The following is a 23,677-nucleotide window of genomic DNA, read 5'->3' on the forward strand; positions in this document are numbered from 1 at the left end:
TATTTTATAGATTCCCATATTGTAGTCCATATCTATATAAATATTTCATGATTGGATAATAGTCTATAGAATGGATATTCCACATCTTGTTTATCCATTTGTTAGTTGATGGACATTTGGGTTTGTTTCCTTTTTTTTTTTCTCTTATGAATAATACTGCTATGAACATTTGTGTACAAGTTTTTGCATGAATGTAAGTTTTTATTTCTCTCGTGCAGATACATAGGAGTAGAATTGCTAGACTAAATGGTAACTCTGTTTAACATTGAGGAACTGCCAAACTACCAAATTTTTCATTCCCACTAGTGCCATTTTCCATTCCCACTGGTACTGTATGAGGGTTCTGATTTTTCCTCAACCTTACCAATGCTAGTTATTTAGTCTGTTAATTATAACACACTACTGGGTGTGAAGTGGTATCCACATTTGGTTTTGATTTATATTTACCTAATGACTGATGTGGAGCATGTTTTCTTGTACTTTTTTGGCCATTTGTATGTTTTCTTTGGAGAAATATCTGTTCAGATCATTTGCCCATTTTTTACTTGACATGTCTTTTTTATTATTGAGTTTTAAGAGTTCTTTATATATTCTACATACAAGTCTCTTATCAGATATATGATTTCTAATATGTTTAGATGCATACTTTGATGTATCTATCCTATGGATTGACTTTTAACTTTCTTGATGGTATTTGTAGCACATCATTTTTAATTTTGATGAAGTCTAATTTATCTATTTTTTTCCTTGGTCTCTAGTGCTTTTAGTATTATATCTAAAAACCATTGTCTACCCCAAGGTCATAAAAATTGACTCCTGTGTTTTCTTCTAAGAGTTTTATAGTTTTAGCTCTTACATTTAGGTCTGTGGTCCATTTTGAATTAATTTTTGCATTTAATTTTTGTGTATCTAAGAGTTCTATTTAACATGATTTATTGAAAAAACTATTATTTCCCCACATTGAATTGTCTGGGTGCCCTTGTCAGAAATCAGCTGATCTAGATGTAAGGGTTCTGGACTTTTTCCGTTTTGTTGATCTTGGTTTGTTAAACATTTGCACTAGTATTTTTTTTTAATTTATTTCCAGGAGTGATTACTTTTCTATGTGAAATATTTTTCTGTTTAGGATTTTTAAGAATAGTCACTAGGTAGTAGTAATCTACTAAATTAGGTATTGTTATAAACTAACAGACTTTTAGGTAAACTGTTTTAGGCCAAAAGCTTTAAAGTATAGAATTTCAAGCATTTTTGGTAGCAATTATTTAAATACAGGCATACCTCAGAGATATTATAGTTTTGATTCCAAAACATCGCAATAAAGTGCATATTTCAATAAAGCAAGTCACAAGAATTTTTTGGTTTCTTAATGCACATACACTATATTAAGTGTGCAATAACATTATGACTTAAAAACAATGTAAATACCTCAATTAAAACATGACACACAGACATGAAGTGAGCATATGCTGTTGGAAAAAAGGTACCCGTAGACTTCCGCATCTTCAGGGCTGCCACAAACCTCAATTTGTAAAAAATTCAATATTGGAGAAGTGCAATAAAGCAAAACTCAATAAAATGAGGTATGCCTATATTTATTTTTTGGTACTTCTTATTTTAAAGTATCTGAAATTTGAATAATTGCTAGCAAAAAAAATGTTTTCACATTTACATTGGCATTGTTATACTGAACAAGAAATTACTGAAAACAAACGTTAAAGAAGTAGGAAAATTCAAACAAGTATGGAGTGAGTTTATGTGTGCAAAGAAAGACTGCATTACATATTTTCACTGCATTTTGAACACCAAAATTTTGTTAAAGACTATAAGAATAGCGTTTCTGAAAATAGTGATAATTTTTCATTTGGTAGCTTCTTATATGTCATCTACATACATTTTTAACTATTAGAGGCTACAGTGCTTCTTGATTTGAAGAGCAGAGAGCACATATATTTCTTAGATAGACGTTATTGGCTTATGATTGTCCTCCTGTTTTATGTGCATGTTACTAAACAAGGAGTTCCCCAAACTGCTTGTATTTTGTGAAAATGCATCTTTGTGTGTGTTTGTGCCAGTGCTATTATTTCCTGTGTGTACTGTATTTAGAGAATGAACATATTCTAGATATCAGGCTGATAATTTTGACTTTCATTTAGGAGTCTTTGTCTGAGGTGGAAGAGAAGTACAAGAAAGCCATGGTTTCCAATGCACAGTTAGATAATGAGAAGAACAATTTGATCTACCAGGTAGACACCCTTAAGGACGTTATTGAAGAACAGGAGGAACAGATGGCAGAATTTTATAGAGAAAATGAAGAAAAATCAAAGGTAATTGCTCATCTTTTGTCACATCATTCTCTTGGGTTGGAAAGTAAGTATCTGCTGTTTAAAAAGTGATGGGGTTGGTGGAAGAATGCAGCATACCTGGAAATGATATTTTACTCACAACTCAGTGGTCCAAGGAAATTGACTGAACACCATAAGATATCAAGATTTGAAATAGTTTCCTTTTGAAATTTTTTTAAAAATTTTATTTTCTTGAAGAAAAATTTATGACCTCCTTAAGGTTTCTGAAAATATTTTCTATCTTCTTAATTGGAGTCATTATAGTGACTATCTTATAGGTAGTCCTTAAGTGACTATCTTAAAAGAAGATAGAAAAAAATTTTCTATCTTCTTAATTGGGGTCATTACAGTGAATTACTTATTTCTTCCTATTATAAGTAGCTAGAACTCCACAGGGTTCCAAAGACTCTTATCTTAATGAGATGGTCTTTTTCTTTAAATGAACTTCTACATAGTTTAAGAGGACCCATTTTCTAAATGACTGGACAGAAGTCTTTAACCAGTTACTGAAAAACAGTGATGTGGAGATGTGCTCAGAAATTGATAGATGTTTTCTTTAAGGGTTTGTAAGCTAAATTGTTTAAAATGTAAGGAAGGAAAATAGATGCCCTGTCTAAGGTCCAGATTTGCCCTTTGACAGTTTTCTGTCAACAAATTGGGTTCTCTTATAAGCTTGTGGGACTTAGACTTTTTAAAGTGTTGATAACAATCTGAGTGGACACATGGATATTGCTGCCAAAAGTAAGTTGCCAGTACTTTGCTGATTTACAGAATCCAGAGAACAATGTAGGAAATGTGTATTGATGAACTATTAGAAACAACACTGTGGATTTGCTCAAAATGAAGGGAGAGAAACTTTTAATAAAACCTCTAAGGGACCAGCATTATTATTGTAGTCTTTCTAAGGAAAAATTTTTTAACTTATCTGAGATGAAAACAACATTTGACTATGGATTTTAAACATAAAAAACAAATAGAGAGGTGCATGGGTGGTTCAGTGGTAGAATGTTCGCCTTCCATGAGGGAGATCTGGATTCAATTCCTGGCCCATGCACACCCCCCCCCCAAAAAAAAAAAAAAAAACAAATAGAGCTGTATAAGGAACCTCCACGAATCTATGTCGCAGCCCCAACAACCATCAGCTTGTGGCCAGTTTTCCTTTCTGCTCTCCTGCTTCTATATTATTTGAAGCAAGTCCTAAGCATCTCACATTTCAATATGAATTTTGGTATGGCTCTCTAAATGATATGAACTCTCTATTTTTATACATAATCACAAGACCATTTTTACTCCTAAAAATTAATTATAATTCCTTTATATTATATCCAATTATTGTTAAAGTTTCAATTGTCTCAAATGTCAGAAATGCTTTTCCTTTTTTTGCAGTTTTTTTATTTTTTCAATCAGCATCCAGAGATGTTCCATATGTTGGAATTAGCTTATGTCTTTTAAATCTCTTTTTAATTTGTAGGTCCCCTTCATCTCTTTTCTCCCTCTTATAATTTATGTGTTGAAGAAACTGGATTGCTTATATTAGCACAGTTTCCCACAGTCATGGATTTTGCTGTTTTTATCGCCATGGTACCTTTAACACATGCCTTTTTCCTCTTATTTCTTGTAAGTAGGTGTTTGAGTCTAGAGACTTAACCAGATATAGGTTCAGGTTTTTGGGCAAGTCTACTTCATAGGTGGTACACTTGTCTTCTTTCAGGAGGTCCAGGTAGATGGCTGTTTCTCTCTTTGTAATGCTAACGTAGCTAAATGCTTTAATCCCATAGTTGATTAAGGGTTGCCAAATGAGATATTCTAATTCTGTCATTATTGCTTTGTTCTTATTCTTTTTTGTTCTTTTCTATTGTGTTCTGCTGTACTCTATTGTGTTCTTTAGCAGCCTTATTGAGATATAATTCATATATGGTACATTTTATCTATTTAAAATATGTACGGTTCAGTGGTTTTTAGTAAATTCACAGGTATGTGTAATCAACAGTCAATTTTAGAACATTTTCATCACCTCAGAAATATTCCCTATACCCTTTTGCTATCACCCGCTATATTCTCATCTCCCTTACCCCACCCCCACCCAGTTGTAAGGAATCACTAGCTACTTCATGCCTCTATAGAGTTCCCTATAAACATTTATATGTATATGTTATATATGTAACTGGCTTCTTTGACTTAGTGTAATGTTTTCAGGATTCATCCATGTCACAGCATGTATCAGTACTTTGTTTCTTTGTGTAACCAAATAATATTCTGTTGTATGGATAATACCGTATTTTATTTATCCATTTGTCAGTTGATGGACATTTGGGTTGTTTCTACCTTTTGGCTACTATGAATGATGGTGCTTTAAACATTCATATACAAATTGTAATTGGACATATGTTTTTATAACTATGAATGTAATTGCTGGGTCATGTGGTAATTCTTTGTTTAAACAACTTTAGGAACTACCAAACTTTTCAAAAGTGGCTACACCATTTTACATTCCCATATTCAACACAAAATAACAAGTGCCAGTGAAGATGTGGAAAAAAGAAATAACAAGTGTCGGTGAGGATGTGGAAAAATGATTTTTTTCCACATCTTCACTGACACTTGTTATTTTGTTTGTCTTGTTTATTATGAATGATAGCTATTCTAGTAGGTGTGAATTTGTATATTGTGGTTTTGATTTGTATTTTCCTGATGACTGATGATGTTGAATATCTTTTCATGTGCTTATTGCCATTTGCATATTTTCCTTGGAGCAGTGTCTACTATTCAGATCCTTTGCCCATTTTATAATTGACATAAGAACTCTTTAATAGTTCTTTATATATTCTAGATACAAGTCTATTATCAGATATATGATTTTTCTTCCACCTTTTCTACTTTCTTGTGTTTTATTAAGTACATCTTTAAAGAAATTCTTGCCCTAATCTGTTACTACTTAATTCATACAGTTTAGATAGAAAAGTGAGATAAAGACTTGATTCTTTGTGTTTATTTATGTGTTTTCAAAATAAGTAATTCGTACTTTAGGATCTTCTAATAATAATCAGTTATTTTTTCTTTTAAAAATATCATTATCAAGTCATTAATTCAAGCATTTGATATTTTCAGTCCATTGTAGCTTTTATTAATATTGATGGTTAATTAGAAAAATCAATAAAAATCTACCTTGGCTGATGTGAGCCTCTTCAGATTGATTCGTAAGTACTTTGGAGAGTATTTTGGAGAGTTTCTCAGCTATTCAGCAAAGCATGTTCTAGGATCATCTTGTATATTTCCTGCCTCAGACCAGGGATCAGCCACTTCTAGTTTCTTTTCAGTGGAGCAGTATATGTGTACAAAGGGTGCGCCTTACACTGTTTATAGGGCTTTTCAGTGAATATATCTGGGAAATATATGTGTGCTTTGTTTTGTTTTTTTTTAAGACAAAATACATCATGTAGTCATGCTCATAGTTCGAGTTCAAATTCAGGACTCTCTAGGGGTTTTACATAACCTCTTCTAACATCTGTATCTCCTTTTTCCCACACTAAAATTTCCAGTTTTCAAAGTCACTGGGGATGATAGTAATTAGGTTATATTCTTTTCTCATTGCTTTATCCCACATTACCAAGAATAGCAGTACCAACATTTACACCAACAGTATAATTACTGAAAATAGTTAAAAGTTGTTTTGTTTTTGCTTGACTGCTATTTTTGCCTATAGGCTATGAACAAACTACTGCTTTAAAATTTTTTTTCTTTATTTGAGAAGTTGCGGGTTTACAGAACAACCTTGCATATAATGTAGGAATCCCATATACCACCCCACCACCTCACACCCATTTAGAGTGGCTGCTATTTACAAAAAGACAAATAATAAGTGTTGGAGAGGATGTGGACATAACCACTCATTCACTGCTGGTGGTAATGTAAAATGGTATGGCCGCTGTGGAAGACAGTTTTCTGGCTCCTTTGAAAGCTAAGCATGGAACTACCATATGACTCGGCAGTTCTACTACTAGGTATATACCCCAAAGAACTGAGAGCAGGGACTCGAACTGATAACTTGTACACTGATATTCATCGCAGCATTATTCACAAAAACTTGCTTTTTAAAGTTACTTGAAATAGTTCCTTTCTCTGTGCTTATGCCACCACCTGGATAGTAAATTTCCTTGCATTTTATTTTCAATATTTAAGAATTGCTTTTTAAGTTAAATTTAATTTTTAATTATGTAATATACTTAGTTCTTAAATCAAATGTACAAAGAAAATATACTTAAAAAAGTCAACTTTCTGTTTCTTGTCTCTCCTACAGTATTTCCTTCTTCCTCTAGAGAATTCTGAAAATTTCCTTTGTTTTTTCTTCCATTTTTTTAAATGTGAGAAGATATATAGCTATATATATTATATATAATATATAAATATATATATTTATAAATATATATATATTTTATACACACACATATACATACATACATATATAAATTTCTTAGAAAATGGTAGCATACAATAAATGTTGTTCTGTACCTTGATTTTTTTTAATCGCTGTATGATAGCTGTGTGGTAGAGATTTTATCACTGTATGATACAGATGGTCCTCATTCACTTTTTATCCCTACATAGCTATGTGCACTACAGATAATTCTGCCAGTTCCCTGTTTATGGATGTTTGACTTGTTTGCAGTCTTTTTCTGTTACAAGTATATGGTCAAAAATGAGTGGGCCTATCTCCTTCCATATAGTACTTTTCCTAGCTTATGTTGTCAAGTTTTTAGATGTTTATTAGTGTTTTGTTGAGAAATGTTTTAATTTGCATGAGCATCTTTTCATATTGTTGAGAGCTATTTTTGTTTCTTTTTTTGTGAACTGTCAATTCTTTAGCCAATTTTTTATATAGGGAGGAATTCACTCAATTATGATGTTTTTCTTTTCTTTTTTGTGGGGGGGGGGTGGTGCATGGTCTGGGAATTGAACCTGGGTCTCCCACATGGAATGCAAGCATTCTACCACTGAACCACCCATTTTATTTTCTTTTAAAACGTATACATCTCAGATCCATTTGGAATTTGTCCTGCTGAGGTATGGACCCCGTTTTATCTTTTTCCAAATGAATATTTGATTATCCCAATATTGGAAATTTAAAATTTTCATATTGAGTTAGATGCTCTTTTTTTGTTGTTGGATATATTTGTATATGTAATTGGATCTATTATGAATTTTTAATTCTGCTCCATTGGTCACATTAATGTGCCATTACCACATCGTTTTAATATAGAGGCTGTATATTGCTTTTATATGTAGTAAGACTAGCTTCCCTTTCTCTTCCTTTTCAGTGTGTTCCCCCATCCCCTCTGGCTATTTTTTCTTTTCTTCTTTTTCCCTTGGTAAATGTTATAATCAACTTGTCTTGCTCGGAGGAAAAAAACTCCAATGGTATTTTTATTTAGACTGCCTTAAATGTATATGTTAATTGAAGCAAAACTGACATTTTTATAATGTTGAGTCTCTTTATCCAAGAAGATGGTGGTTTTGCCATTTGTTCAAACTTACATCCATTTTTCAGGAGTATTTTATATAATCTTCATAAAGATTTTGGACATCCTCAAGTTTACATATATGTATTTATTTATTTTTGATGCTGTGAATGGGGCTTATTATATCTTCCCTTTAGTTTTTGTTTGTATCTATGAAGTTTATTGAATATATATATTACTTTTATAGCCTTTTACTTTAAACATCTCATTGTTTGTAGTGATTTTTCCATTGACTATGGTGGATTTTCCAGATACATAATCATGTGATGAAAATTTTAATTTACTGAACCTTTCCATAAAATATACAGTTTTTCTATGTTACTAAATATTAGCAACCTGGGCATGTTTTAGAGGTCATAGTTAGCCTCTGCGTTGTATTGTACGTGTTTAATTTTGTTATGTGCCATGACTTGTGTAAGCTGTATAATCTGTTTAATAACAGGAATTAGAAAGACAGAAACATATGTGCAGTGTGCTGCAGCATAAGATGGATGAACTTAAAGAAGGCCTTCGTCAAAGAGATGAACTTATTGAGGTGTGTACATGAACTGTGAAAATATTTAATTTTGAAAAGAGGTGCATTAGATTGGATGAGGGTGTGAGTATGGGGAGAAGAAGGGACTTAAGTGCCACAAAAAGTTACTTGTCTCTTCACCACCTGGCTGTATTGTAAAATTTCACAAACTTGAAACGTAAAAGAGAGCTTAAATAATAGAAACTGTTACCTCTGTAACTATTCCCCTTTTAATTGCAGGCATTTTTTTAAGTGCCTTTTATTCTTAGGAACATTCTTTCCTGAAAATATTTTAGGAAGTAGACAAAAAAAATTATAGAATAACTATTCTTTGAAATGTAGAGAATACTATCTTTGGGGACATGATTCTTTGGAACAAGAATTTGATTTTTATTCAGGTGGATAAATTTCTGAGGTAGATAAATAAGAAGAAAAAAATGCCAAGATACTTTATATACAAAAAGGCAGAAATTGGCTGAGATCCAGCTTTCCTTTGGTTGAGGAACCCTTTGAGTGTCACAGTGTTGGCAGCATCTTAGGAATGAAAAGGAGTATAGTCGACCACAAAATATTTGAAAGCATTTGTCATCTTTTTTTGTGCATACCACCTTGCCTCTGTATTTCTGTTTTTCTTCTCAAGGTTGTTATTTTTCATAAATATGGATTAAGTTTGGGGATTCTGCTTACTATCTTGGTGTGGTTGTCATGGAAACTTAATAGGTATTTAGTATTGATGATATGTCAGTGATATCAGGAAGGCCAGTTCTTAAAGATCCCTCTGGAAAAATCACACTCACCAAAGCATCTTCACCTGGGCCTCTCCAACTGCCCTATCTCGCTTTTTCCTCTGGCTTTTCTTCCTCCCTTGCAGACCTGCCTCATTTAATCACTCACTCTGTAAATAATGTAAGCAACCCACTTAATAGAGGAAAAGAAATGACTACTTTTGTATTTGCACTATTTCTCGACATTCTTGAGCATAATTGGATTGACCGTAGCCTGCTGAAAGCAGGTCGAATTTGTGAATTCTAAATGTAGATACAGATAAACCCTTTGGATATATCAGATTACATGTGAAGGTAGTTGTCTTAATTTTTCCATATACAGCAAGAAGCATATTATCCAAATCTTTAAAGTAATGTGGATTCCTGCTGGTATTTAAAAATATTATGGATTTAAATAATTATTTTAAAATAATATGGATTCCTGTCCCTTTTTGTTCTTTTGCCTTTGTTTTGTGTGTATAAATGTCAGCCATTTCTTATTTCTTTTTCTGAGTAAAATATATACTTTCCCTCTTTTATGATTTAAAAATTTATAAACCTGTTTTAGGAGCTGCTTCTCAAATTCATTTGCTTAAGTTAGGATTGATTAAGTATTCTGTGTTTTAATTTGATAATTGCACTAAGAGGACTTATAATATTTGATTTGTATAATTATTTGCCACTGTAGTTTCTTTGAAAACAGGGTGCTGAGCATACAGACTTTAAACACCTTTGTTTTAGGTGTTTTCACATTTAGAATTAGTGTCATTTAAATGTTAGTATTCGTGTTTATGTATAACTGAAAGTCTTGCATATGACAAATAATTGAGCATCATCGCCTAATCAGAAGAGTTCTTTTGGAATTGATAATTGCTAAATTCTAGTTTTTCCAAAAAAGCAATGTGACTGTTCATTTCTAATTCATGATGTACTTGCTGTCATAAATTCTGCTAATAGAAATTCAAAATGATTAAGCCAAGTTATGTCTATCTTGCATTTTTAAATCCCCTTAAAATATAAAATTGAAAACTCCTTATTCTCTGTGATTAGGGATCATTTGTTCATAAGCAAACCTGAATTTCCTTCTCTAGAAATATAAGTTATTCTGTGTTTGGAAAGAAGGCAGTTATCAGAGGAAGAGTACACATATGGAACTGTGTATACACAGAAACCCTTGCTGGCTTGCTGCCACATAGCTGTGGTTAGAACAGTTATTCCCAGTCCCCTGCTTACTTCCCTAGGGGTAAGCCAATGGGAGTCATGTCGTCAAGACCAAATGTCATCTTTCCTTTTAGCAAACAATTCTTGCCTTTCTTGTTCATTACTGACTTTACTCTTTTGTTAAGTTTCTTTATAAGCTTTATTTTTGTTCTGTTTTCCTTCCTTCAGCCCCCTCCCTTTTATCTTTCTGCTCTTTTATTCTTCTTCCCCTCTTCCTCTGCAGGAGAAGCAGCGCATGCAGCAGAGAATAGACACCATGACAAAAGAGGTGTTTGACCTCCAGGAGACACTTCTTTGGAAAGATAAAAAAATTGGGGTATGAGATAAAATTGGGCTTTGGTCAGAAGCTCATTAATGAGGAGTAGACCAGTAAATTATACTTAGAGATTCCTAAAATTTTGTCATTTTGGGTGTTCTTGAGTATTTGATAGAGTGAAACAGGAGTAAGCAAGAGAAAGAGAAAGAAAGAGAACTCCGCTAGGGATATGGGAGAGAAAGATCTACCTGATACTATACCTGGAAAGAACCCTTCTTTCTAGGCCTGTGAAATCTGTGAGTAGGAACTTTGAAGGAAGTTGTTCTTATTCCCCTAGGATTCTTACCCAGAAGTAGCCATAGGCATTTAATTCAAACTCTATGGGTAGCTTAATATCCTTAATGATAAGAATATTTTTCATTTTCATTTTATTTATTTATTTATATTTATTTCATTATAAGAATTTGGATAAGGAGCAAGAGGGTGTCGCCTGGATAGGGAGAGAGAGTAGGGGTGGGGGAAAAGTTATTAGCATCCCATAAATCCTTGGTGAATAAAATAGGAAGAGTTTAAAATCAGTTCAGTTACGGAAGTGGTTAGGAATGTTAGATTTGACAGGGCTGCCAGATTCTGACACCATTTCTAAGTATAACATCAGAAGTCCCCAGAGCTGGGGCCCAGATAAGGAAAAAGTCTTCATGGCTTGTTTTGCTAAATCCTGCAGTTTGATTCCAAGTAAACTGGAGGTTGAGAAAATTCCTACCAGTTCATCCTGTGTGGCCCTTGACTGGCAGCCCCATCTCATAGCGTGATGTCTCTGTCCTATAGAAGGAGAAAGCAGTCACAGCTGCCAGAGGATGCTGTGGGATTCCTTTAGATCCTGATGGCAGGGAGGTAGAAACAGAGAAGGAAATTCTTAACCTAAGGACACAGGAAATTTTGTTCTGCCTGACATTAGGTGGGGTAGTGAAAATTTAGCAAGTATAGGTGAGAGCACTGGTGATAGAAGGTGCCTCGCTGTGGCACCATCTGGATCACACCCTCTTTTGTTAGACCCTTTTTGGGAAGCCTAGCCAGATGTCAGCAGTATCCTTCCTTTTCACACTTCGGGGCACCCCATTCTCTCCTTAATAAACACATGGGAAAACAAAATTAATTACTTCCTAAGAATTTGGTAGACCAAAATTTTCAAAGACATATAAGCTATCTTTTAATTTCTGAAATGCCGTCCCAATCTAGAAAAATCTAATGTTTCTAATTTAACCACCAACCTTTAGAGACGTCATTAAACTTTCTTAGAAGTTTTGAATTTTTTTTTAATTCTTTTAAGCTTTTACTTGGTGAATTTAAAGTGAGATGTGAAAAAATGTGGCACAAATAGGTAATTTGTAAAGTTTAGTTAAATCTATTCATTATTTTAGGACACAGGCTTCTTTTAGACCCTTACATAATTTTCTTAAGCATAGCTCTTGCAGGCCTATGATTTCTAATTTACGTAATTATCTTATTATTTTAAATTGAATGTCTTGGACCAGGACCAGACACAGAAAAACCCTAAACTTCCCAGTCCAACAGAATAACTATTGAAAACAAAATAGTTTGTTTTCTCTACCAAGAAGCTATGCAGCTGGTCATGATAAACATTTGTCACTACAATTTTCTTGCCACTTATTAAATAAGTGGGTGATTTCATTCTATGTGATATGCAATAATGATTTTTAAATTAAACTTTTTATTTTGAGATAATCGTAGATACATATGTAGTTATAAGAAATTATACAGAGAGATCCTGTGTACCTTTTACTTATTTCCCTCCAAATGTAACATCTTGCAAAACTATAGTACAATATCATAACCAAGATTTTGACATTGATACAGAACATCTCTCGCCCTCATTTTTTATAGCCACATCTGTTATCTCCCCTGTCCTGTCCCAAACCCCTGGTAACTACTAAACTATTTTCCATTTCTATAATTTTGTCACTTTAAGGATGTTACATAAATGTAACTATATAGTATGTAACACTTCGGGATTAGCTTTTTTCACTCAGCATAATTCCCTTGAGATTCATCCAAGTTGTCATGTGTAGTGATAGTTCTTCCCTCTCTTGCCTTTTAAGAGATGCATTGTCAGTATGATTAGTGACTATCAAATGCACCACTCTTCTTTATCTTCATTTTCAAGATAGAAATTTGGTAACATTATCCCCAGGTTGAATTCACTTTCCTTTAGTTCTTCCTTTTCCTTAGCTCTAGCCCAAATTCAGTTCTAAGCAAGAAGGGGCCATTGTTGAATAGGTACCTACAAAGGACCTGAATATCTGTATAGCCTAGCATAAGACTCACTTCCGTTCTGACTGAAGATATCTGTGCCCCTGTGCGCTTAAGTGGAGAATTAACCTTGGGCCCAAGTCTGTTATATGTGTATCCTTTAGGCTTCTTGATACTAAAATTTGAGGTTAGGTCAGGAGGAAAGAAGTTTTTAGATCTTCACAAACCTGCGTTTTTTTACTCTAAAAAAAGATTTACTGTGGGCTATTGTTGCTTGCAAACAGAAGGGTAGTCATTATATGGTCAAGTAATACAGAGGATTTCAGATCCAGTGTGAATACATTAGATCCAATTATAAGGTATTTCAGTAGTCTTTAAACTTTGTGGCAAAACGGGTGAATTTACTGGATGTATTTTATATTCCCATCTATAATTATGGGAAGATGAAATTAAAAAGTCCAAAAGTAAAAATACAATCCAGTACCATAAGATATGTAAGAGGAGGAAATAACATGTATTTGAATTTGCTGGAATTCCTAGTTTCAGATTGGTCTGTTCCTAAGAGGTATTTTATAGTCAGTGGTAGCATTTATATAAAGCATGTTGTGATGGTGAACATATACCTGGTTATATGTGGTCACGCATGGCGTAACTATGCACGCAGATACCAGTAACCAAAAATATTGAACCTACTAGAGAATAAAGTGTCTGCCTACGATGGGAAGGTATTGCTTGTGCGTGGTGTCCTGCTTCATTGGTGACTAGTGTAATAGAGTGTTAATACCAGCTTGAAATGTTAGATTAAATGCCTTAAGGTGCTACAAATTCATATTCTTAATTTACAGGAAGACTAGAGACATATAATGTGAATGTAAATTGTTGAAAGGAAGTTAGATATTGATATTACAATTTGGCTAAGTAAAGAGTAGGAGTTACCCTATAGATTGCTCTTCCAGCATCATCTAGAATGACAATAAGAATAAATTATGACCTTCACTGGGCTGTGATACAGAAAGAACATGCAGGGGTTTTAGAACTGAAAACAACTGAGTCAGTTTATAGCTTTGCCTTTCTGTGACTTATGGCAAAAATATAACTTCTCTGAGCCTTGGTTTTCTGATCTGTAAAATGATGAAAGACTGCATGGCAGGGTATGCAGATGAGAAACTATATATGTGTATTATATAATAACATACAGGAGAAATTATAAATATTTTATATATAATTATAATATTTAAAAATTTATATACTTTATATATTTAAATTATTATAAACTTTTATATATTTAAAATTTATATATATGAAACAGTACTTACCATGTAGTTGGAACTACATAAATGGTATTTGTTGCCATCTTTTATTTACTTATTCCCAATTTGGTTGCAGAAAAGGATTGTAATGACTTAAAAATAGCCCATCTATTTAGCCATAAGTAACTAAGCAGTTGGCCCATTTCTAAATCTGATAAACTGACAGTAATGTTACCTGCTACAGTTTAACTACTTGGATTTATGAGACTGCTGGCAGAAAACATTTACTATATTAACAAATATATAGAAATACGCTTTTTCAAGTAGCCTAGCTGCCTGGTCCCTTTATAGACTATTTAAATTCAGTGTATTTTAAAGTCCAGGTTATTTAGTTATTTTATTTAGTTAGAATAGATTTGATCTGTCACTGGTGACCAGAGTGTGTTCCTGCTTCTGCAACTGTTCTCAATTCTGATAATTATAAAATTCAGGAAAGGCAGTGAAAATACAAATGAAAACACCAGCTTCCTTAGCTTACTTTTATTGAGCCCTCCCTGTTGTTTTAGGCACTTCAGATAATCCTTTACATGGATTATTCCTTTAATCCTTCACTTTTGAGGTGAGTGCTGCTGTTATCACTTCTGTTTTACAGATGAGGTAACTAAGGCACAGGTAAGTTAAGTATGCGCTAAGACTTAAAAGCCCAATTTCAAAACCTACGTTCTGCTACCTTCCAAAGGTGCTCTGTATTTATTTTGTCTTTTTATTTTTGTATGTTTAAACCATATGGCTCTTAATTTAATAAAATATACAGAAACAGATACTTGAGGATCTCTTTGGAGATTTGCTATTTTGAATTAAGTGGTATCTGAGGAATATTTTGCCATACTAGTTAGAGAGCAATCATTACAGCCAATGTTTAGTTAAAATACCTTATATATATATCAATTACTTTTCTGCTAGAACCATTTTTATTAAAAAATAATCATGTTTGTGAATTTTAAACATTAAATATACCCTTCTGTTCACCAAATAAAAATATACTGAGTTCAGTAAGGAAAACATTAATTTAGCTTCATATTGCTGATGTCTTCATCTTCCTTTTCCTGTTTTTTTTTTCATAGACTAGAAAAGAAAGATTTGTTTTCTTGCCTGATGTGATAAGCATGTTTTGCCACATTTACGCACAAGGACCAGTTTCTATTAAAAATCTTTCCTGAAAATGTATATACATACAACTTTGCATTTCCTTCCATATCTAATTGCTTGCTTCCAAGCTTCTAACTGCTTCCTTGCTTTTTATGCCTTTATCCTTATTTGAACACAGTACTTCTCTCTACCTTTCACTTGCTCTTTTTCTGTGCCATTCTTTCCCTTGCTACCCTGCCTAAAACCAGGCCCTAGAGCAGCAGAAAGAATACATTGCCTGCCTTAGGAATGAGCGAGATATGCTCAGAGAGGAGCTGGCTGACCTGAAGGAGACAATGAAGACAGGACAGGTATGTTAGCATCTATTGGAAAGGAGTCAGGTCTCTCACTGTTTTAGTCTCTCTTCCTTTCATTCTGTCATCTTTCCTAGTCTGAATACAAATAACAGTGTTCATTTCCTAATTCAGATTGGGTAGGCCTAAGTCATTTCTTCCACATAGTTATATTTCATGTAACTGTGGCATGCATATATTGTTTTAGTCACCTCACAGAGCATACTGCTTTCATGTGGGCATTTTGTGATGGTGGGTTTTTCTTCCCCACAGAAACACGGTTTAGTTATAATCCCTGATGGCACTCCCAATGGTGATGTCAGTCAAGAACCTGTTGTTGGAGCCATCACTGTTGTGTCTCAGGAAGCTGCGCAGGTCTTGGAGTCAGCAGGAGAAGGCCCTCTAGGTAAGACACTAGCTGCGATGATAGCTTGGGTTACTTTTGTCCTATTGGACTTCCAGCTTGTTCATATCCCAGCTTAGAAAATAAAAACCACACAGGGGCTTGCTTGCCTAATTTAGATCCTTAATAGGAAGGAATCTGGGCACATTATCATTAGACATCCTTGAGCTTGGGAAAGCAGTGTGTGTGTCATGGTCAGAGAGTAACCCAAGGCCTCTTGATGGAAGCACTGTTGGTATATGCACATTACTTTTTTTTTTTTTTCTGATATGGGCAGACACCTGCACATTACTTTTTCACTTAAATACAAATTTTATGTGAATAACATACTCCAGCAAACCCATCCCAGGGAGGCACTGGGTTGGCATTGAAACTTCACAAGTGTTTTAAGTTTCTTCTTTCTAGAGCACGTGGTTTTATGTTCTGTTCCTTATCGTAGTGTTCTGTAGCTCTCCATCATTCTGTGTCTTAAGACAAGAAACAGTCCAAGAACACAGATATTAGAGGAATGTGATTTCTAGATCTGAGCCTCTTAAGTTTCACCCTTTGAGACCCTGACAGCTCTGACCCCTCTCTCAAGGACACCACGCAGATGTCATTCATTGCCTCCACCTAGAATTTTACTCTAGAGGAGGAAAGTTGGCACAAATATATGCCGTAGTACCAGCTCACTTCCTTTTATTAATTTTTTTTTCTTTTTCCATCTTGTTTTCATATATGTATAGGTTTTCCTAGCATAGTTTCCTATGAGACTGGGACTAACTGAAAATGAAAAACTTTTTAAAAAGTTAATAAGCATGTTCTCTTGTGTACAATTCCAGAAATGTAATTGAAGAGAACTCTGATAAAGCAGAGGATGCTAGGCCAGTGAGAGAAATCTAGAGAATGGAATTAGTTTATGGCTGTGGGCAGCTCAACAGTTTCCTCTGCTTGTTTGGAAGGTGCTGAAGAAACCAGAACTTATGTTTGGCCCTGATCCCAGTTGGTTGTTGGGGGTGGGTGGTTAGACAGGTAGCAGATGCTTCTTCTTAGTTCAAGACACCTATTTTAAGCAGATTTGGGAAAAGTATTTTAAGCAGATCTGCGAAAAACAGCCCTTGCCACAGGCCAGGAACTAGCCCAAATGATCCTGCTACCAAGCCTCAGATTAGCCCTTGGCTGCCCATATCTTAGAGTTTATCTCCTTCGCTCCCCCTACCAGTTTTTGTGGTACTCTGCTTCTCTCAGCATTGTGTTCCTTATTTTCTTTGCTTCTTCCTCACCTCCCAGCCTCTTATACTCTTACCTTTTTTCTTCTGCTAAGGCCTGAGGCCTTGAGAGCTCCTTTGGAATTTGAATGGTCTACCAGTGAAATCTTGCACATTTTTGAAACAAAGAAATGATCTCCTCTGTACTTCAGTTTGTCTTTAAGTGGAAAATCACAACTCTTGGGAGCAAATATTACATTCGGTGCCCTGGTAAATATCAGTTATATGGAAGTATGTGTTGAATAATGAAGTCTTTCCCATAACACTATTTAAACCTTTATTTCTTTTGATATTCAGAGCTGTAAATAATTTAATTTGCCAGATAGTATTTGGTGTTTATATGAATTTGAAGAATTTTTTTCTTTCTTTATAACACTGCATCATTACAGATTTAGTTTGTGTCCTTTTTCATTTATTTTAGATGTAAGGCTACGAAAACTTGCTGGAGAAAAGGAAGAGCTACTATCACAGGTAAAGGCATTCTTCTCTTCTCACTGGAAGGTAATATTGATTGTCACTGACTAAATTTCATGATAAAATGTTAGCAAATTGAAATGTTCTCTAGAAAGAACTGTGTTATTTTAAATATCAGGACTCAAATTAAATTTGGGATTAAATTTATTTGACTTAAAGGTTAATGGTAAGCTCTGAGCATGTGGGGGGAGGTTTGTCCAAGGAAAATTTTTGTGAAGGTATATGTAGCTGGGTGTTTTGTTAGGAACTTTCAATGTAGGTATCTTGGTCTCTAGTTTAGATTAGTCAGAGAGTTCTAAACAGAGATGGCCTCTCAGTTTTCTGCCTCCAGGCATAGGCTAGCTGTCTGAGTTCTGGGAACTAAGGGTGTAAAGCAGACTTGAGGCCTCAGCATTATGTACATATCTGTTCACCTAATCTCTGTCTTCCATGGGATTCCTGCCCCAAACTGGGGTGTTTTTTTTCTTCAATCCAGAGCCCCTTTTATTTTTCCTATTTTGTAATTTTTTTAAAAAACAGCTTTATAGGTTATAATTGATGTAGAATAAATGGTACATATTTAATATATATAGTTTTATAAGACTTGGCATATGTACACACCTGTGAAACCATCACCATAGTCAAGATAGTGAACAGATCCATAACTCCAGTTCTCTTGTGTTCCTTTGTAAACCCTCTCTGTACCCCTACCCCCACCCCGATGCCCTTGCTCCCCAGTATCCACTGACCTGCTCTTTGTCCCTATAGATTAGTGTGCATTTTCTGGAGTTCTATATAAATGGAATCATACAGTATATAGTCTTCTTTTGCCTGGCATCTTTCACTAAGCATACTTATTTTGAGATTCAACTATGTTGGCATGGATCAGTTCTTTCCCTTTTTTTTTGCAAAGTAGTAATTCCATTATATGGATGTATTAGAGTTGGTTTATCCATTTTCCAAATGATGGGTATTTGGGTTATTTCCAAAATATCCAGTTTGGGGCTATTATGAATTAAGTTGCTATGATATGACCATCCTTTATTTTGGGTAGAATAAGGTGGGTTAATTATGTAACCAGATTCAAAATATTTTCCAATTCTTTTTGTACCTAGAAAGTTTTCTAAATAAGGATATTTCATCTGTCTTTAAAATTAGACAAGAAAAGTCTGATTGCCCACGGACTTTTACATTTTTAATAAAATAAAAAATACTCTAAAGATTTACTTTTCCACAAAAACAGACATCTAATAAAATGTGTTTTTATCAGGGCACCTGGTCCTGACACTTGCTCATTTTAATATTTGTTCATAGCTGTATCTCTAGCACCCAGCACCCTTTATTTCCCATAGTACACTCAAGAAAATGTTTTTTGAATGAACGAATGATCTTTGTGGTCGATACAATGAGGCTCTGTCTTGTCCTATCATTTAGCCATAGGGCCAAGCATCTCCAGTTCAGAGGCTGGATCTTACTGATGAATCTTTTATCTTCCTTTCAGATTAGAAAACTGAAGCTGCAATTAGAGGAAGAACGGCAGAAGTGCTCCAGGAATGACAACACAGTGGGGGAGCTGGCAGGATTGCAGAATGGCTCAGACTTGCAGTTCATCGAAATGCAGAGTAGGTAACGGACAGGCTAGTCCCAGTTTTTGTGTAGGCTGTGTCTCAGGAGCAGAATTATAAGCAGGCTGTTGGCATCCTACAGGACTCTGCATTTTTTCTCATATGGAGCCACATTATAAAAATGAGTTCTCAGCTATTCCAAAATAGCATTCCTAATTAGCAGTATAGCTGATTAGAGGCTTCTGTTAGCCTGATTACTTTAGGGACTGATGAGAAGTAAGTTATTGCTCTTCCTTTCCTTTTCTAGGCCAAGCGATTCCTAGAAGTCTGATATCCCAACTGTCTTTTCCACCACCACCAAGTCATCTTTATTATAAGCGCCCATGCAGCACCCACCCCACTCCCCAAATTCCAATTTTCTCTGGAATTTAGCTTTGATAATTGGGGGAACATATTTAGAACTGATTCACTCTAATGTGAATGGTTGAGTAGTTTCATAATTTTCCCAGAGGTATTCTTGTTAACCCAAATGAATCTTTATTAAATGGAATTTAAAACAAAGCCACAAAAACAAACAAAAAAGGTCACAAAAAAGTTTAGCCTATTCAATTATCCAGAGTACCCCAGTTTTTCTCCCTTTACTGTATTATTTAAAAATGTCCACCATATTCATGGTAATTCCCATAGGGAGATTTCAGTAGCTATTCATATGTAGTTAGCTTTTGTTACAGATGTATAATTTGTAAACCAGAGACTTATTTTTTTTTTTTGAATAATGGTTTTTCTGGTTTTAAAATCTCGGTTTTTCCCTGGCTTTTCCCCTAAATATTCTGAGTTTCATAAAATAGAAAAGACTTCTTTCTTAAGGCTTATTGGTTGGTGCTTAATATCAGTTTCTCTGTTGAGTGTCAGGACATTTATGACATTTCCTGGTCAAAGTTCAGTTCTAGAAACATCATTTTGGTGTTGAGAGTAGATGAAGAAAGGGACATACAAGGCAGGCTTGACTTGTTAGGATGATCCTGGCAACCTGGCAATGAGCCAGAATGTATAGTAGTCTTCATTTATCTCCAGAGACAGGGCAGGGGATAGATCTGAAAGAGTGGCTTAAGTCAACAAATTCAAAAGGAATCCCATTGAGTCGGGGATGGAGTAGCATTTATCTGTGAACACTTCCCAGGACAGGCAGGCGTTAGAAAACTGGTGTTGCAGAAGGTAGGGAGAAGTATCCAAACTAGAGTTGCAGAAAGAAGTGAGCTTTCACAGAATTGTGGAAGGCTGGGCCTGGCAGGTAAAGACAAAAGCAAGCACCTTCCCTGGATTCTTTCTTCTGGCTGTTATGCATGGTATTTTGGAATCAGATTTCAAAACAAAAGAAATGGCTGAGATAAGGGATTTACACTGAAATCAGGAAGGGGTGGTTGGAGAGTGAGATGGAAACTGCACTTTTTTGTAATCAGTAGGGTGCTGGGCATAATTTAAAAATAAGATCCTGATGCTTTTATAATCCATTACTTTTTAGGGCAACAGTAACTGTCCAGTTAGAATGACCTTTTGTATTGAAGATTATATAGGTAGTTTTAAACCTTAGACATGTGGAAATTTTGAAAAGTCCTTAAGCTAGGTAATTTGAATTTTTTTTTTGGTAGGTTAGATTAGGTTTATCTCCTGTAAGCCACAATGATTCCTGTACTATAATCCTATAGGAGAGGGAATTTCGTTAAATTTGGGTTGCTGGACAGAATTTCCTCTCTCTCCTGTCATTTTAAAACTTATTATAGGTGATTTACTTTTTAGGTCAGATGGATAGCTAATTTATAGGTTTACACATAACATCACAGCATGTTATTTGAGAAGTTTTTCAGCTTAATTAGCACATATTCATGAAGCATACACTGTGAAAAGCACTTGGCTAGGCATAGAAGTAAGCTTCAGGAAGGCTAAGACAGGTTCCTCCTCCCATACACATGATAAATGTCATAAAAGAGAATGCAAATGAAATGTAATAAGTGATGAGGTTTTATGAACTAAGAGATATGGAGGAAGAGAAAATTGAACACAGCCTTGAAGGCTGGTTCAAACTTTAAAATTAGAGTTGGGAGAAAAGGGCCCTGGAGGTGTGGGAAAGCAAGAGCAAAGCCTGGGAGGTGAGAAGGCACAGGACTAGGTTCATGGAACAGGGAGGGCCTAGCTTAGGGAAAACAGAGGCTGGGCCACAGGGCCTCCGAATATGGTTGGAAGGGGCTGCTACTGCGCTGGCTGTAAGGATGGAGAAAAGAATGAATTTTCTTGTAACTCCTGGTCCAAGGAATACTGTTGCAACATAGATGCTACAGCTTCTAGTAGTATACACAAGCCAGGACTTTCTGCCAGAAGATGCTGAAGCTTTGTGTGCATTTGTGGTTTGTAGTCTTGGAGTTCAAATTCCTCTCCTATTCTGTAAAGGATGTCACTGCCTGATGGTATACCCTTCACTTCTGAGAAGTAATACATGTTATCATCTCTTCTAGGAGATGCCAATAGACAAATTAGTGAATACAAGTTTAAACTTTCAAAAGCAGAACAGGATATAACAACCTTGGAGCAAAGTGTAAGTACTACTTCTTTATAGTATCAGGTGATTTAAATTTCCTTTAAAACACACCTGCATCCTCCCTGTATATGGGTAACCCCCTGAGCACCTGGGTGTCCATGGGCTGCCTTTACAAGTTGTCTCTGTATAAAAGCTCTATATTAAAAGGGAAGAGCCAGCAAAGAATAGTTGGGAGGGCAGGGGTACATTGCAGCCTTTTGTTTTTGGTAAAAACACAGGTAACTGTACCTATAATTCTATTTTTAGTAGGTGTTTTAAGAGAATTCAAGAAGATGGTAGTTATAACAAAATCTCTTACTGTATATTTTTAAAACTTTTCCATTCTGTGACTCTATGATGTTACATTGTACTTATACGATATGGTCATCATTAAACTTAACATGGGAAATTGGCCCTCTAATGAATCTACAGCTGTAATCTTCTCTAGGGATATGCTTGATTTATAAATAGCAGTTAGGTTCTGAGAGGGCCTATCACTCACCTTAAGGGGACTTGTTAGTGTTAGGGTACTTAGAATTAGTAATCACATTGTATTTCTGAAAAAAAGTGGTGGCTCCTAGTGCTTAATAACAGAGGCTTATGTGCTCATATTTATAGATTAGCCGGCTCGAGGGACAGGTGCTGAGATATAAAACTGCTGCTGAGAATGCTGAGAAAGTTGAAGATGAACTAAAAGCAGAAAAGAGGAAATTACAACGAGAGGTACTTGTTTCAACATGTTTTTTGGAATACATTCCTAAAAAGAAAAATTCCTTTGGAAATAAATTCTTTGATGTGTGAACTATTTTAATATTGGGTTCAGTCTTAAAGAAACAGCAGTAGAGGCACTCACTCTTCTTTCTATATGCTGGTTTTTTACTTTTAGGTTTTGGTCAGTTAGTTTTTATTTGGCTTCAGATCAAGTCTATTTATTTGACTTTTGTATATCCTTTCTGTGGTTGAAACAAATAAATAATCCTTAGCATCATCGTTTAATGCCTTCAGCTGACTGGAAAAAGAAAAAAAAAAAAAAGGCCAGGGGATCCTGTCTGTGCAAGACCATTATAAAGCAGGGCTTCCAGTTCCCAGAAAATTGAAAATCAAGTGGCACTGTGTTTTGTCTCTGACCATGTGAAGTGACTGAATTCTTCCTGTCTCCAGTTACGAACAGCACTGGACAAGATTGAAGAGATGGAGATGACCAACAGCCACCTGGCCAAGCGGCTGGAGAAGATGAAGGCCAACAGGACAGCGTTTCTGGCCCAGCAATAGGGAGGCCACTGCTTGACCTGCTTGCTGCTTCTTGGGGCTTCACCCAGAGAGACTGACTTTTTTTGTCCATCGACACAAACCCCTTTCAGTACTGTTTGATTTTTGTCATTAAAATAGCCACCTTTGTATTTTATAATTTATGAGAGAATGAAACAGGTTTGAATCTTCATGAACACTTTAGATGTTTTGTTTGTAGTTTGATTCTAAACTAAGAACGAATTGGTCCATGCTGTTTTTATTTCCATCAGTTTAGAATCAAGTTTACTCATCATTTTTCCCCAGCTGCATCAGTGACTAGGCACTCTGAGGCCTTGGCACTGTTCTGGAGGACAGTGGTTCTCTGAGTGCTCACTGAGATAGTTGCTGGAGAAATCAGGAAACACAAGTGCCTTCTCCATGGTACAATTCAGACTCCTGATCTCCCGTGGTCAAAAGATATTTACCCTTAATATCAGATTGCATTTATATTTTAGTAAAGAAACAAATTCACAGGTGGAGAAAATGTTTCACTCAAATTTATATGTTTGCAGGAAAAAGCCTTTTTGTAAAA

General features: G+C 35.0%; 1 protein-coding gene across 16 annotated transcripts in view; it reads left to right on the top strand.

Annotated features, from left to right (window-relative positions):
- Positions 1 to 23,296, top strand: part of LRRFIP2 (LRR binding FLII interacting protein 2) — a 124,705-nt gene extending 101,409 nt beyond the window's left edge. For 8 of the 16 annotated variants that reach the window (XM_077129828.1, XM_077129832.1, XM_077129830.1 and 5 more), the window contains 10 exons: positions 2,154 to 2,324; positions 8,301 to 8,393; positions 10,581 to 10,673; positions 15,532 to 15,633; positions 15,889 to 16,021; positions 17,687 to 17,736; positions 19,220 to 19,340; positions 21,794 to 21,873; positions 22,474 to 22,578; positions 23,017 to 23,296. In XM_077129828.1, the coding sequence (XP_076985943.1) occupies positions 2,154 to 2,324; positions 8,301 to 8,393; positions 10,581 to 10,673; positions 15,532 to 15,633; positions 15,889 to 16,021; positions 17,687 to 17,736; positions 19,220 to 19,340; positions 21,794 to 21,873; positions 22,474 to 22,578; positions 23,017 to 23,127 (1,059 nt within the window). In that variant the 3' untranslated portion in view covers positions 23,128 to 23,296. The remainder of the gene's footprint in view (positions 1 to 2,153; positions 2,325 to 8,300; positions 8,394 to 10,580; positions 10,674 to 15,531; positions 15,634 to 15,888; positions 16,022 to 17,686; positions 17,737 to 19,219; positions 19,341 to 21,793; positions 21,874 to 22,473; positions 22,579 to 23,016) is intronic. The other 8 variants (XM_077129837.1, XM_077129839.1, XM_077129841.1 and 5 more) reach the window with 2 other exon arrangements.
- The last annotated feature ends 381 nt before the right edge of the window (positions 23,297 to 23,677 follow it).

Source organism: Tamandua tetradactyla, chromosome 15 (assembly GCF_023851605.1).
Source record: "Tamandua tetradactyla isolate mTamTet1 chromosome 15, mTamTet1.pri, whole genome shotgun sequence".
Classification (NCBI taxonomy): domain Eukaryota; kingdom Metazoa; phylum Chordata; class Mammalia; order Pilosa; family Myrmecophagidae; genus Tamandua; species Tamandua tetradactyla.